The sequence below is a fragment of the Lipotes vexillifer genome, unplaced genomic scaffold (genome assembly GCF_000442215.2).
Source record: "Lipotes vexillifer unplaced genomic scaffold, Lipotes_vexillifer_v1.1 scaffold21, whole genome shotgun sequence".
Taxonomy (NCBI): domain Eukaryota; kingdom Metazoa; phylum Chordata; class Mammalia; order Artiodactyla; family Lipotidae; genus Lipotes; species Lipotes vexillifer.
This window is the reverse complement of record NW_006774065.1, coordinates 2,176,514-2,191,185: the sequence shown is the minus strand read 5'-3', so window position 1 is coordinate 2,191,185 and position 14,672 is coordinate 2,176,514. Positions and strand designations below refer to the sequence as shown.

Sequence of the window (14,672 nt, the reverse complement as noted above, 5' to 3'; positions counted from 1 at the left end):
CTGAGACCACACTGATGAGGGCGTTGCTGTTTCTGGTTTTCTGTTCCTTTTTATTTGACAAACACTGAGGTATTCTTATGCCTGGGGGAGGGGGGGAGCATACTGGGTTTTTTGCCAAAGTAAGTCAACCAGGATTGAAACAGCAGAAAATTTTTACTTTAGAAATAAACCATGGACTTCCCTGGCGGTCCAGTGGTTAAGACCCCACGCCCCCAGTGCAGGGGGCACGGGTTCGATCCCTGGTCCGGGAACTAAGATCCCGCACGACGCAGCCAAAAAAACCCCCAGAAAACAAAAACCAAAAGCCAGAAGGAACCCACTCACTCCTGTCTAAAGTAGGATGATGACATTTGTGTGCCGTTAGCAAGGTCCTTCCCACCTCTCCCTGCCAGGAGCAGTGACTTGTGCCGTGTCTTTCAAATCAAGTTAGCACATGCAGCCTACAATAACTTTCGTTTTGAAGTAAGAAAAAATGCAGGGGAAACACCTAACCTTTGTGCTTGAGATTAACAAGGAAAATGATAAAACCTTGGCTCTATAAAAGACTAGTGCTGAACCAGCCTAGCTGCAAATTATTAATTTAGCCTTTGTGGTCATCATCATCATCTGGCCCCTGGTGTATTTTCAGCCTGGATAGCCCATCATAAAAACACATGTGGCATTTAATTTAAAATCATTAATACATAATTAATTGTGCCAGGAACTTGAGGAAGGAAGGGGAGAAAATTTTAATTGGCAGAGAGAATCTAGATGTTGCCTGAAGATTTATTCATTCACTGATTTTTTGTTTTTTCTGTGGTTTTGAGGAGCTATAAAGAGGTCAGATTGCTACAAAGAGGAGATGGAATTTAAAGGGCCAAGTTCATTGATCTTACTCTTAAATTGTTATAAATCAAAGACAAGCTTTCAGAATGTCAAAGAGAAAGCATCTCTGATACAGGACAACTTATTCTGGTGGTTGGTTTGGTAAACAAGAGGGTGTTTTGTTTTTGCTGGTTGGGTTTTTCTCATGAATAATTCTTTCTAATAGGTGAATCTCATAGGATTTACCCATTCCAGGGCTATTTTCTGGAAACATGGAATTCAGGTTCAGTGTCTAGATTTGCTTGTCTTCAGAGTGACTTATTGAGGGATGTAGGAATCAGGTTTTGTGCATGGTTAATATTTAATTAGATCGCTCCCAGAAATATCTAGTGAGCTGCCAGCCAGACCTCATTGGTGGAAAGGACGAGGAGAGCTGAGGTTGCTGCTTACACGTCTCCTTCTGGACAGAAAATAGTATATCCAACCCACCGACACACCTTCCCTTTGAACTGCACTGCCTGTGGCTTCACGTTGACCACAGCGTCCTGTGTAGCAGAGGGGCACTTTGGTTTCCTTAGAACTTAAGTTCCATACCATCCAGCTAGCCTCGCTTTTCCTCCTGGGTTTCTGGGTCAAGAGGAGGAAAAATGCTTCCATATTTGCTTTCTTGACTGGCCACACCCTGTTTTGCAAAAAGGTTCCTTCCCCGCCCCAGTTGGGAGTGTGAAGGAAGGGGGCAGTCATGCGTCCTTCTTGTGGCAGGTACTTGTGTTTGCTGTATGATGTGGGTATGCGAGTGCGTGTGTGTAATCCCAGGGGCACTGTCCAGAAAGCTGGTCTATTCTTCCCCAAGACTTTAGTCCCTTTGGTGATAAAACCCCTTTTCAAAATGGAAGTGACAAAATTGTATTGGCTTTTTGTTGTTGTAGTATTCTGAATGCAGAATAGTGTGGAATACAGTGTACCTGTATGTTCTGAACCTGAAAATTGATTGTCTCGTTAAAAAGATGGTGTGGTATCATGGAAAGCGGTAACTAACACCCGAGTGCTAGCCTGTGTTCCTGGGCATGGTGCTTAACTCCTGTTTCCTGGTCTATAAAAATAGAGATAATTCCATCTACTTTCTAGGGCTGTTTTAAGGTATAGAAATGGTGGGGTGGGCTAAAGAGGGACCCCTCAAAGATGTCCACGTCCTAATTCCTGGAACCTGTAAATATGTTACAGCCCTGGGTAAGAAAATGCTAATCAGCTGACCTTAAAAATAGGGGGCGTAGCCTGGGTTATCCAGGTGGGCGCAGTGTAATCACAGGGCCTTTAAATTAAATGTGGAAGAGGGAGGCCGGGGAGGAGGTCAGGGTGGTGTGAGGTGAGGACAACACCACCAGACATCGCTGGCTTTGAAGCTGGAGGAACGTGGGCATCCTCTAGAAGCTGGAAAAGGCAAAGAAATGGACTCTTCCACAGAGCCTCTAGAAAGAAACGCAGCCCTACTGGCACCTTGATTTTAGTCCCGGAAGCCCCGTTTTGGACTTCTGACCTCCGGAACTGTAAGATGATAAATTTGTGTCGTTTTAAACCACTGAGCCAATAGTGGCCGTTTGTTGTAGCAGCAATAGGCCACGAATACCTACAGGATGCAAAACACGTAGTACAGTGCTCTGCAAATGGTCAGCTAGCCGTCTTTCTCCCTTCCCCACCCCCAAAAAGCTTTATTTGAGAACTGTTTCATACCTTCCATGAGGGAGGGGATCCATCTTTGAGGTATAGCATGGGGGAGGACTCAGCAGATTGGAGTCCTGGAAATGCTAAACTCCAACCTTGCTTCTTCCTTGTCTAAGTGCGCCTTTGCCATCTGGGCCTCGGTTTCCCCTGCAGGAAATGGAAACAGAGCCCAAAAGCTTCCTCTAAGGTTAGGATGAGAGAGGGGCCACGCTGCTCAGTACACCAGGCCCGGCAGGGAAGAAGGGCATTAGATACAGGCATATGGGGTAAAGCTCTGCAGGTGTTAGGGATTTTTTGGTGGGGTGGGAGCTGTGGAGGGGGAGCAGCAGGTGGAAAACTGTTCGTAGGTCCAATTTTCCAGGTCAGTGATGTGTCCCCTCTGCAGCCTCTGTGGAACTGCAATCTTGTAAAAATTAACATTTATTGACACTCAGGGCTTCTCAGGCCAGCTCACGTTAGAAAAACGCTGTCCAGTAGAAGCAGAATAGGAGCCACGTGTATCGTTTTTAGATTACCTAACCACATTAAGACGCAAACAGAAACAGGTGAAATTCACTTTAATCATATATTTAGCCCATTGTATCCAAAATATAGCCATTCCAACACGTAATCACTATAAAAATTATGAATTATACATTATTTTCCTCCTACCAAGTCTTCAAACTCCGTTTTGTGTTTGTTATAGCACATCTCAATTTGGGCTCACATTTCAGGCATTCATTAGCCACACGTGGCCAGCAGTTACCGGATTGGACGTCGGGGTGTTAGAATCACCTGGGGCGATTTTAAACTCTTCTATGTCTAAATGCTGGAGATTTGGAGTGATTTGGCTTGGATTGGAGTCCTGGGCGCATAGGTCTATTTTCTTAAAGTTCCCCAGCCGGGAATTCTTTAGAATCTCATTACTGAAGGCAAGCCACAGGACACAGACAGGTGTTTGGGAACTTGAGTTTCTGGTTTGAAGGCTGTTCCCAAATTGGCAATAGTCTTTTGGATTCCCATCCTTTGCACACTGTTTTCTCTGCCCTGACTTCCCTTCCCACATATGCCAACACCCCCTCTGCCAGGCAGGCAGACTTATGCACACTCCCCTTTTAAAAAAAAATTTTATTGAAGTATATTTGATTTACAATGTTGTGTTTAATTTCTGTTGTACAGCACAGTGACTCCGTTATATATGTATATTCTTTTCTGTTGTGGTTCATCACAGGATATTGACTATAGTTCCCTGTGCTCTACAGTAGGACCTTGTTGTTTATCCATCCCATATGTAATGGTTTACATCTGCTGACCCCAAACTCCGTCCTTCCCTCCCCCACCCCCTCCCCCTTGGCAACCACAAGTCTGTTCTCTAGTCTGTAAGTCTGTTTTTGTTTCGTATTTGGGTTCATTTGTGTCGTATTTTAGATTCCACATATAAGTGATATCATATGGTACTTATCTTTTTCTGACTCGCTTCACTTAGTATCATAATCTCTAGGTTCATCCATTTTGCTGCAAATGGCATTATTTCATTCTTTTTAATGGCTGAACAATATTCCATTGTGTGTGTGTGTGGAGATATATATATATATATATGTATATATATACATACCACATTTTTATCTATCTATCTGTCGATGGACATTTAGGCTGTTTCCATGTCTTGGCTATTGTGAATAGTTACACACGCTCCCTTTCTGTCTTCATGTGGCATTACCACACTGTTAGCTACCAACCCCTTTCTGGGCTTCATTTAAATGTTTATTTTAAAAAAGTTCCCCCACACCTGAGCTTGGGAGGAAATCTAAACCACATGGTGAAAGCCAGAAACCCTCCCCCCCCAGCTCCACCCACGTCAGTCAGCTCCCTGAGGGCAGGGGCGAGGGGCCTGGCGCCCACTGCAGGCTGGTCGAATGGCTAAAGAACAGAGGTGAGCGAGCTTTTCTGAAAAGGAAGAGAGAAAGAACCAGGCTCACGACCCCCAGGATGCTGCCTGCAGAGCCTCGAGTGAGCTGCCCCAGCAGCACTTGCCTTCCTCCCCGGCCCCCGGAGGTGGGCCAGCTGCGGCGGGCGGTGAGCCGTGCCCCTCCTTCCAGCTGCGCTGCTGTTGCACGCCCCTTGGACACCCTCCTCCTGCTTCTGCCGCATCAGCCAGCTTGGTGATGCTCAGGGCAGCTGCTGACTTCCTGGTTCCTGGGGTTTCCTGCCGCACGCCCCCTGGGCTCCCCGGGTATCCGGGGGTTCAGGCTGGGGTGGGGCTGTGGCTGCTCGTCCTTCCCCTCCCCCTTCCCATCTTTGTACATTTGTCCCACGACACGTTCATCAGGGACCACTTACTGTGTATGTGTGGGCTTGTTTCTGGTGCTCTGGGATGTGCTACGGAAAGATGAAGATCATTCTCATCCCCTCCAAGGGTTTTCATCTTGACAAAGGATGTGGGAGATGAACAGGTGTGCTGTGGCAGAGCTGTTAAGAGCGAGACTCTGTGCCTCAGTCTTCTCGTCTGCAATATGGATATAATCATAGTGCCCAAGTCATGGAGGATTTGCAGGATGACACAGCTCCTGGGGTGGAGTGAATGCTGCACTGAACGGCTGTTGGCTGTTACGCTGTGTATGGGAAGGCGGGCTGGACTGGAGAAATGGAGATGATGCCCCCTGGTTCCGTCCCTGAGCCCCTAGTTGAGCCTCTGTGAATGGGGAGCTGGGGCTGTTGGGGAGCACAGTAGATCTGCCACAGGGGTTGGGCGGACTTGGGAAGGTGGGGAGCAGTCCGTTCCTGGAAGAGCGATCCTGCGGTGCGCCCTTCTCCAGGACGGCAGGGCCTGCTCCCAGGTGACACCGTCCTCTGGAAGATACTCTGGTGGGGAGCCCCAGGGAGGAGCCCCGGGGAGGTGCCCCAGGGAGGTCAGGGGAAGCTGGCCCTCCTGACCTTGCCCCCAGGCCAGCGTCCCATTTGTGAATAAAACCTGCCTGGGCACTGAGTCCAGCAGTGCGAAGTGGAAACTCTGGAGTCGAGTCTAGGCCTGCTTGGCGGGGGGACAGGGAAACGCAGCCGGCTAACCTGAGCTGGGGCCTGAAGAGCCTTTGCCAGCCGCCGCGCTATCAGTGATACCCTTCCCCCCACCCCGCTCCCCCCAGCTCCACCTGACTCCAGGGTGGACTCAAATATCACCTTGTTTGCGAAGCCGTCAACCACTTTCCTCCTGCCCGAACCTTACTAGGCTTCCCTAGTTCTCACGATATTATTCCCACTATTCCTGTCTCCCCAAACCCTGCAGCTGAACCGGCAGGAGTGGACGGCCGTGAGGTCGGGCGTGTGTTTAGATCCAGGGTCACGGAGAAGGGATTGCATTGCCTCCCTCTCCGAGCCCCTAAACACTACCCTCTGAGCCCCAAGGTCCTCAGGCACGGACAATGTTGGCTCCTTGTGTGCTAGCACCCAGCACTGCCCGGCTCGGGGGACCCGCTCGGTGTGCGTGTGCTGAATTAAATGGGTGCCACGGGGGCCCGTGGGTCTCCCTTTTTTGATGCTGCCATTCAGTGAGGCCTAAAAAGCCATGGCTCCCACTGCAGGGAAAGACTGAGTTCTTGGGGAAAAGTTTAGTAGAGGTGGAGTTGTTTTTTTCTCTTGCTGAAATAAACACAACCTTCAAATGTATTAGGTTCTCCCTCCAGGGAGTGGCTCAGCCCCCTGGCTTGTGGGACAGACAGGTCTGTGGAGTGGTGTCACCAGGGCCCAGGCAAGGAGCTGCCCAGGCTGGCTCCCTGTCCATCCTGGAGGCGGGACTCGGGCCACGTCCTCCTCTCCTATCTCTTCCTCCTCATGTGTCACCTGCAGAGCCCGGGGGAGAGGTGGCAGTGTCCCCCAGTGAGCCTCATGCTGGTGGATGGGAGGATCCTGCCCGGGCCTCCGGCAGAGGAGCAGCAGCCGCAGCGCGGCCCTCCCTGCAGTTTCATAAATGGTCGAATGATTGAGAGGCCCGGACAGAGCGGGCACGGGGGGGACCTGAATAAAGGGAAGAGACGGTTGAATCGCAGGATGGTGTTGCTTCACTGACTTCCCTCTGCTGAAATGACTGAGCTGCAGACCTCTGGCCCAGAGCTCCCCACCGCTTTGCCTGAGACCGCATTCAGCCGCCTCCTCGGCTACAGAAATCCTGTGTTTGGTTTCATCAATGGCCTTTGAGGTGGCAAAGCATTTGAATGAGATCTTTCTGTCCTTCAAACAACTCTTTGGAAACACTAAAGCAGGATAACCCACCTCTCTGCCAGTCCCTGTGACCCAGCTCTTTGAAGGATGTTTTTTTGTCTCTGCCAAGTGCCACCGTGAAGCGCGTCATGATAACAGTACAAGGAGGATTGAGTCTGATTCATTTCAGGGTTGATTTTAAAAATAGAAAATGTTTTATAGTTGCCTTTACTATTTAACTCTAGTGGATAAATTATTAGCTAGAGAAAGAGACACACACACTGCCTTGAATTTAACCAGTACTTATATTTGAAAGAGCTTTCGTTCAAGTATTCACTCTTTCATTCATCCAGTAAAGATTTATTGACCTCCAGGCATGGGTTTCGGGACTGGAGGTATAGCAGGTAGCAAGACCAACAGGATTTGTTGTACCAAGTACGTCTGTTCAGGGGTCAGAGGTAGAAACAGAATACGTGGTAAACAAGATAGTTTCAGGGGGGCTTCCCTGGTGGTGCAGTGGTTGAGAGTCCGCCTGCCAGTGCAGGGGACGCGGGTTCGTGCCCAGGTCCGGGAAGATCCCACATGCCGTGGAGCGGTTGGGCCCATGAGCCATGGCCGCTGCCTGTGCGTTACGTCTGTTCAGGGGTCAGAGGTAGAAACAGAATACGTGGTAAACAAGATAGTTTCAGGGGGGCTTCCCTGGTGGTGCAGTGGTTGAGAGTCCGCCTGCCAGTGCAGGGGACGCGGGTTCGTGCCCAGGTCCGGGAAGATCCCACATGCCGTGGAGCGGTTGGGCCCATGAGCCATGGCCGCTGAGCCTGTGCGTCCGGAGCCTGTGCTCCGCAACGGGAGAGGCCACAGCAGTGAGAGGCCAGCGTAACGCCAAAAAAAAAAAAAGATAGTTTCAGGGAATAAATGTCCTGGGTGAAAGTAACCAGGAGGAAGCTATCTGTGTGGAGGGAGGGCTGCTTTAGATAGGATGGTTGGGGGAGACACCCCCAGGAAGGGTGTTTTAACTCAAAGTAGGGTGACCCCAGAAGCACAGCCAGGCTTGGGGGTGGGACCGGGCTTGTCCTGTTTGAGGAACAGAAGGAAGACGGTGTGGCTAGAACAAAGCTAGATGTTCCAGACACACTTTGTGTATGTTTGCGTTCTCGAAGATTTCAAGGGTTTTTTGCTCCTGCTTCCCAGACGGGAAAGGGGAAGCTTCTAAAGTGAAGGCGCCCCTGTGGGTCGGAGTGGATGGGACCGGGGTCTGTGCGCTGGGGTGCCATGGCTGGCAATGGTGGAACTGGGTGAGCAGACCTGTATTTGGCCCCGTTCACATGGGCTCCTGGGGAAGGGGTCTCCCCGAGTCCACGTTCCTCTGCTGTGCAGAGCTCCCCACGGCCTGGAGGACGTCGGATCTTGCAGAGAATGTCCAGGGCTGCAGCCTCGGCGGTCACTTGGTTCTGACCCCCTGCAGGGGCTGTGAGTTTCTAGAATGGTGTGGCCAGTGTTGGTGCGCACCAGGCTGTGGCTTCATGCGCCACTCTCACTCCTGCTCTATCCTCAGTGACCGTCCTCTCCCAGTGGCTCTTCCTGGGGCCCCTTTGTCTGGCATGCAGCCCCACAGGCGACGGGGCAGGGAAGGGCTTGCTGTGTGCAGTTGCTGACCAGAGCGTCCCAGCTTGGTTGCGCGGCTTCGCTGACGGTGTCCATACCCCAAGGCTTCTGTCTCGAGTCCACAGCAGGCACCGAGGTTCTTGGGAATATCACCTGCTGGGGCTCCTGCCCCAGCCCCGCTGCCTCAGCCGGGTCGCCTCTCTCCTGAACCAGCAGCGAGATGCTTTCTCGTGTTTCCCTGGGAGTCACCTGTCCAGGGACAAGTGCCATTGGTGGCTCTGTCTGGCCTGGGCCGGGGATTGCCTCCTCAGGCTTGACTCCCAGGGCCTCTGCTGGCACCAGATGGGGTTTTTATGTGACGAACAAGAACGAGATTGTTCCTGGAAGCAGGGGCAGGTGTGTCCTGAGGCTCTGGCTCCCATGGACCCAGTGGGGCCCTTGTAAGAGGCCTTCCCAGACGTCCCCGCCCTGGCTGCAGGACAGAAGCCGCCCCAGGAGGGAGCCGAGCTGAAGGCCCAGGGGGGGCCCCAGGGTCCGAAGGCCTTGCCTGCGGGAATGGGGGAGCCGTAGGGGAGCCCCATGAGCTGTTCGGTGCCACACAGTTGCGGTTCTTACCTGCGGTTTGAACGAATCCTGGATCCAGAACCTGCGTTTTGACTTGGAGTTGGGCCAGGTCCTCCCTGAGTGACACCAGGCCCTCGGGAGCTGGGTCCCTGCAGTGGGACAAAGGGGGACCAGAAGTACGTGCACGCTGGCGCACGGCTCCCTCAGCCCAGCCCCTCCCCCCGTGAGAGGCGGCGGGGACCCGGTGGTGGCTGAGGGGACAGTCTACAGAGCCAGCAACCTGGCTTTCCCTCCGGCGCAGCCACCTTGGGAACTACTCGACCCGGCTTAACGGGGGAGGGTTGTCTGTGTGGGGACAGTGCCTAGAATAGTGCCTGTGTTCGTCATTGTGACCTTGAGTTTTGATTTCCTCATCCACATGCTTCAAGGGTTACTTAGGAGATTAAATGAGATGATAATGGTGAGGTGCTCGGCACGGTGCCTGGCACATGGCTGAACTCGATAAAAATCATTTTATTATTCATTTACTGAGGCCAGTTTGCTGGCCTCTGGCGTGAGATATACCCCCTGCAAGCTTCCTGGTGCCAGCAATTCTGGCTGTGTCTCCAGAGCCTGCTAGAGCCTTTCCACACCTCGGCCTTGTCCCCCACCGCCCTCCGGAGGGTCAGGCCCCTCGCTGTGAGGTGGTTCCCTGGGCCTGGGCTCGGATTTTTCCAGCACAGAAGGAGCAGCAGTGGTCTGAATGGCCGTGAAACTGTTTAGTCACCCACCCTCACGGGTCTGAGAAGCGTGCCTCTGCCCGCCCTCCGCTGTCTTTGCAAACCCTCCAGCTCCCTCCCCCAGAGACCCCCTGGGCATATCTGGGGGTGTCAGACCCACCGTTACTGCTCGTCCTGCTTTGCTGCTCCCTGCCCCCTATCCATGGCCATTCAGAGGTTGAGTGGGAAGTCAGATAAAGAGATCCCCAAGACGGTCGCCACCTGCCCCCCCTGCCCCCCGCCGGACCCTCTCTCTCCGGCTCTGGCTCTTCCATCTCGGCACCCAGGCCCCTAATCAATGCATTCCACTCGAAGTTTCTGTCTCCCAGAAGGCTCTCTCCATGGCAATTGATCCCGCCTGTCGTGAGGAATTATACTTGCTGTTGTCAGAACTGCCCCTGTACCAGGGCGGAAGGAAGCCTTTTGCAGGCTGGCAAGCTAGAGAGAACCCACACAATGGTCCCCGGTGCCCCTCTGACTGCCCCTCCTCCTTCAGTCTTCCTACAGTTGCTCGTTGGGCTGGTGTGAGGATGCCATGCTTGTGTAGACGGAACCAGATGTTGCAGTCAGAGCTGCACCTGGACTGTAAACCCAGGAGCTAAGCCACGTCAGAATCGCCCAGCACAGATTCCAGGGCTGAGGAGAGGAGCCTCAGTGCTCTCCCCACCTCTGCGGCCCACTCAGGACGGGCAGGGGAGGGACGGGCATCCCTGGGGCCTGCCGTCCCCTCCTGGGACGGGGCTTGGCTGCCGCGCCTGGCAGGAAAAGCAGGCTTGCAGTGTCCACACAGAACCGCCTCTGTGTGAGCACTGTGCCTCCTTGTGAGGCCTCCCGGTCCACACATCTGCCGCCTGCACACAGCAGGGCCGTGTTCCCGCCGGGAGGGACCCTGTTCCTACAGCGGGCGCGGGGAGCGGGCGGCACCGCTTGGGCGGAGGGGGCCAGACAGACTCCCGTGTGCCTGAGTCACCATTTCTCTCTGGGGCCCGGGAGCCTCCCTCACTGCCTCTGAAGACCTTCCATGTGCCAGGCACTGTTTAGAGGCTGGAGCCACAGCAGCCCCAGAGAGGCGGAACCACTCCCCCGCCGTGGCGTAGACATGGGCTGGGAGTGGGGGGAGGACAATAGACAAATAAGGAAGACACTGTTGGGTGCTGACCACACCAGATCCCGGGGCGGAGGGGAGGAGCCTCAGTGCTCTCCCCCCCTCTGCGGCCCACTCAGGACGGGCAGGGGAGGGACGGGCATCCCTGGGGCCTGCCGTCCCCTCCTGGGACGGGGCTTGGCTGCCGCGCCTGGCAGGAAAAGCAGGCTTGTGCAGTGTCCACAGAACCGCCTCTGTGTGAGCACTGTGCCTCCTTGTGAGGCCTCCCGGTCCACACATCTGCCGCCTGCACACAGCAGGGCCGTGTTCCCGCCGGGAGGGACCCTGTTCCTACAGCGGGCGCGGGGAGCGGGCGGCACCGCTTGGGCGGAGGGGGCCAGACAGACTCCCGTGTGCCTGAGTCACCATTTCTCTCTGGGGCCCGGGAGCCTCCCTCACTGCCTCTGAAGACCTTCCATGTGCCAGGCACTGTTTAGAGGCTGGAGCCACAGCAGCCCCAGAGAGGCGGAACCACTCCCCCGCCGTGGCGTAGACATGGGCTGGGAGTGGGGGGAGGACAATAGACAAATAAGGAAGACACTGTTGGGTGCTGACCACACGGAGAAGCATAAATCGGCAGATTTAAATAGAGTGGCGGCAGGGAGGGGACAGGTGAGCAGATTCCCCAGAGGGGAGGGGCAGGCACTCTTTCTGGGGGTCCAGGGCCCAGCCATGAGGGCGCTCCGTATACATTTGGACTGACGGTGAAGTAAAAGCCTGTGCCCAGCGGCCTCTGGGGAAGGCTGCGCGGTGGGAATGCTTACCCTGGGCCGCCAGCCCCACCAGCCCATCCCTTCAGGGCGTCTCTGCTTCTGCTCTCCAGCTGCAGGCCCTGGTGGGGAGGGGGGTCAGCACGCCCCTCGTGGGCATCTGCGGAGGACAGAGCACTTGCTGGGACTGCAGGTGGCATCTTTGCATCCCCGGCCGCCTGGGTAGCTTGCTCTGCCTGTGTGACTTTGGCTGTGCTCTGTTCTTGCCTGGGATCTTCTGAACAGGTGGCAGTCGTCAGAGCCAGCTCAAGTGTCAGGGCAGCTGGGGGATGGGGTTACACCCCCGCCCCACCCCGAGACAGGCACTCGCAGCTTATGGGCTGGTGTCTCTTCCCAGCTCTGTACCTGTACTGGAGGGAGGTGACTGGGAGCTGGATAACAGAATCATTCAGGACACAGCCGGACCTGCCTTTGCCCTTATTAGCTGTACGGACTTGATACCCCAACTCCCTGAGCCTCAGTTTCCTCATCAGGAAAGTGGGGCCACGCCCACTTGCTAGGGTTGCTGCTGGGAGCGTGTTGCCTGTGCCTGGCGCAGGGGAGCAAGCGCCCGGGAATTGCTGATTGTCGATTGTTGTCCTCATTGCTGCTGCTGTGGGCAGAGTTCTGCCTGGCGGGGCGTGATGTTCGCGGGGCCGGGAACGGTACACTTGGGGTCCGGCCTCTCTCACGGTGATGCCTGTGGAGGGAAGGCAGGTGCTGGGGCCTCCGGGAGGCCGAGTTGGCAGAGGATTGGCAAACACGGAACAGATGGTGAGGGAGCCCTCGTGTCTGGCTCGCTGAGGCTTGGAGTGTAAGAGGTGCCAGAGCCTGTCTGCGTTCCTCTCAGGACCCCGGTACAGCCTTGATGCTGGGAGAGTTGTCCGTGTCCCAGGGGCCCAGTGTGCTGCGTGCTGCAGACCCGCTCTCCCCGAGCCCCGGGGAATGGCCACAGTGGGCGCTGTGTGTGAAAGGAGGTCAGCCAGCCTTGCTGGGGTGGGTGTGAGGGGCTAGCCCAGCCCCCAGCAGCTCCTAGGTCTGTGAGTCTGAGCAGAAAGCACGGCCATGGCTCTCAGGGGGTTGCTTTTCTTACAGAGGAAATCTCACTGCTTTGCAAAGCAGGACCACAGTAGGGTCACGGTAGACTGTAGATGAGAGAAGTCGCCTCCTTGCCCAGCAGGGGCAGTTAATATTGTTCCCAGGCCAGAGGTGGAGAGCACAGAGCCCTCTGGGTTAAAAAGAAAGAAAGCTCTTGCTGCCCCTCGGGGCTTCCTCTCCGCCCTGTCCCGCTTCTGCCACTGCTGGGCCTGCTGTGGACAAGTCCACGCAGGGCCGGGCTGCAGGGTGAGTGCACAGCTTGCCCTGCTCAGCGAGCTCCCTGGACGGCCTGGGGCAGTGTGGGCCCTGGTGGAGGACCTGTGGGAGACGTGGGAGAATCAGCTGACCTGGAGAGGAGTCTGCACTGGTCAGGGACCTCATCCTGTCCCTCTCACCAATGGCACCGGCAGCTCTTCTCATTCGGTCCACAAGCACAGATGCCCCCAGCTCGGGGCTGGGTGGGTGGACAGAGGCTTACAAGACCTGCCGCCAGGTACAGAATTAAAACATATCCATAAGTAAACCCAGGGCCGGTGGTGGTTCCTGGGTGACTGGGATGGGGGTGACAGTAAGTGCCCCGAGCCTGTGTGAGGGAGCAGTCACATCCAGGAAGACTTCTCGGAAGAGGTGGTGTTGAACTAAGGGGGACGAGACAAGACTCCAGCAGCTGGAGGTGGGAGGGGACCTGCATCGAGGATGAGTTTGCCGCTTGCTCAGGGCCTGAGTGATAGCAGCATGTGTGCTAAGCGGGTCCCCCTTCCTGCCACCCCTGGTGGGGCTGCGGTCACTGTTTGTGTCGGTGGGGGTGGGAGCTGAGTCAGGATTCGTCCAGGATGCATGTGGACAGGCGATGGGACCTGGTTTATCCTGGTTTTCCACAACATGGCTGTGAGGCCTCATGTCTCCAGGCCGTGCCCCGTGGTAAAGTAGGGGTGACGTGCATGTTTTGGTGGAGTGCAAGAGGGCTCAGGCCACAGCAGCCTCTCCCAGAGGAGAGACCCGATGGAGGATGTCCTGCGGGGACTGGCGGCTCCCCTGGGGCCCAGGGGCTACGCCTTCTGAGGAAAAGGAATCACACGCAGCTTTCAGATCAGAGTTGCTCTCCTGCAGCACAAGCCGGCTTTCGTCTTTACCTCCCAGGCCTCTGGAAGCTCTGTGTGGTTGTGGCATCGGGTATTAGCTGCAGTTTGAGCTGCACATGTCACGTGAAGAAGGGCCTTGAGTGGTCTGGTTTGCTTAGGTTAGAGAATTTCTATTTTTCCCTTATCTCTACTCTCGCCTTTAACCGGCTGGAAGGATCAGTCCCGACTGTGTGTCTCCCCACTTCCCCCTTTGGGTGGTCTCTCCCAGGAAGCCTGCCGGGTGGGTTTCTGACCTCTGCCTCCTCTGTTCCCTCCCAGGCCATCAGCATCAGCAAAGCCATCAACACCCAGGAGGCCCCCGTGAAGGAGAAGCATGCCCGGCGTATCCTCCCTGCTGCCAGCGGCCTGCGTCCCTCTGGGCCCCAGGGGAGGCGGGGAGGGTGAAGAGGACGTGGGGGAAGTGAATTAGGGGAGCAGTGGGCGCACCAGATGGCCTGATGAGGGGCGTCCCCCTGTGGCCTTGGGCCAGCATCGCTCAGCTCCTTCCAGACTCTGAGTCCCATCTCAGGAAGGCCACCTATTGTCTTAGGCCATTGGGCCCAGCTAAATTCGTGGGGCATGAGCTTGCCCTTTCTCTTGCTTGCCTGAGAGCCGTAGCTCTTGGTGAGCTGTGGCCGAAGCGGAGGGAGGGGTGTGGGGAGGGGGCAGGGCAGCCTTCCACCTGCCTCTCTGCGCTCAGTCACCTGTTCAGCTGCACCTGCTGAGCACCGGACCTCCCCAACGCTTGAGTCCCTGCTGCCTGCATTTGGCCTTGACCCTGGTAGGCATCATCCTGGGCACTCACCACGAGAAGGGGGCCTTCACCTTCTGGTCCTATGCCATCGGGCTGCCGCTTCCCAGCAGCTCCATCCTCAGCTGGAAGTTCTGCCACGTCCTCCACAAGGTCCTTCGAGACGGGCACCCCAACGTGAGT

At 55.4% G+C, this 14,672-nt stretch overlaps 1 protein-coding gene across 1 annotated transcript in view; it reads left to right on the top strand.

Moving 5' to 3' along the window:
- Window positions 1-14,672, top strand: part of HIP1R (huntingtin interacting protein 1 related) — a 27,132-nt gene that overhangs the window by 1,097 nt on the left and 11,363 nt on the right. Inside the window, exons 2-3 of the mRNA XM_007448686.1 lie at window positions 14,018-14,081; window positions 14,524-14,666. Coding sequence (XP_007448748.1) covers window positions 14,018-14,081; window positions 14,524-14,666 — 207 coding nt within the window. The remainder of the gene's footprint in view (window positions 1-14,017; window positions 14,082-14,523; window positions 14,667-14,672) is intronic.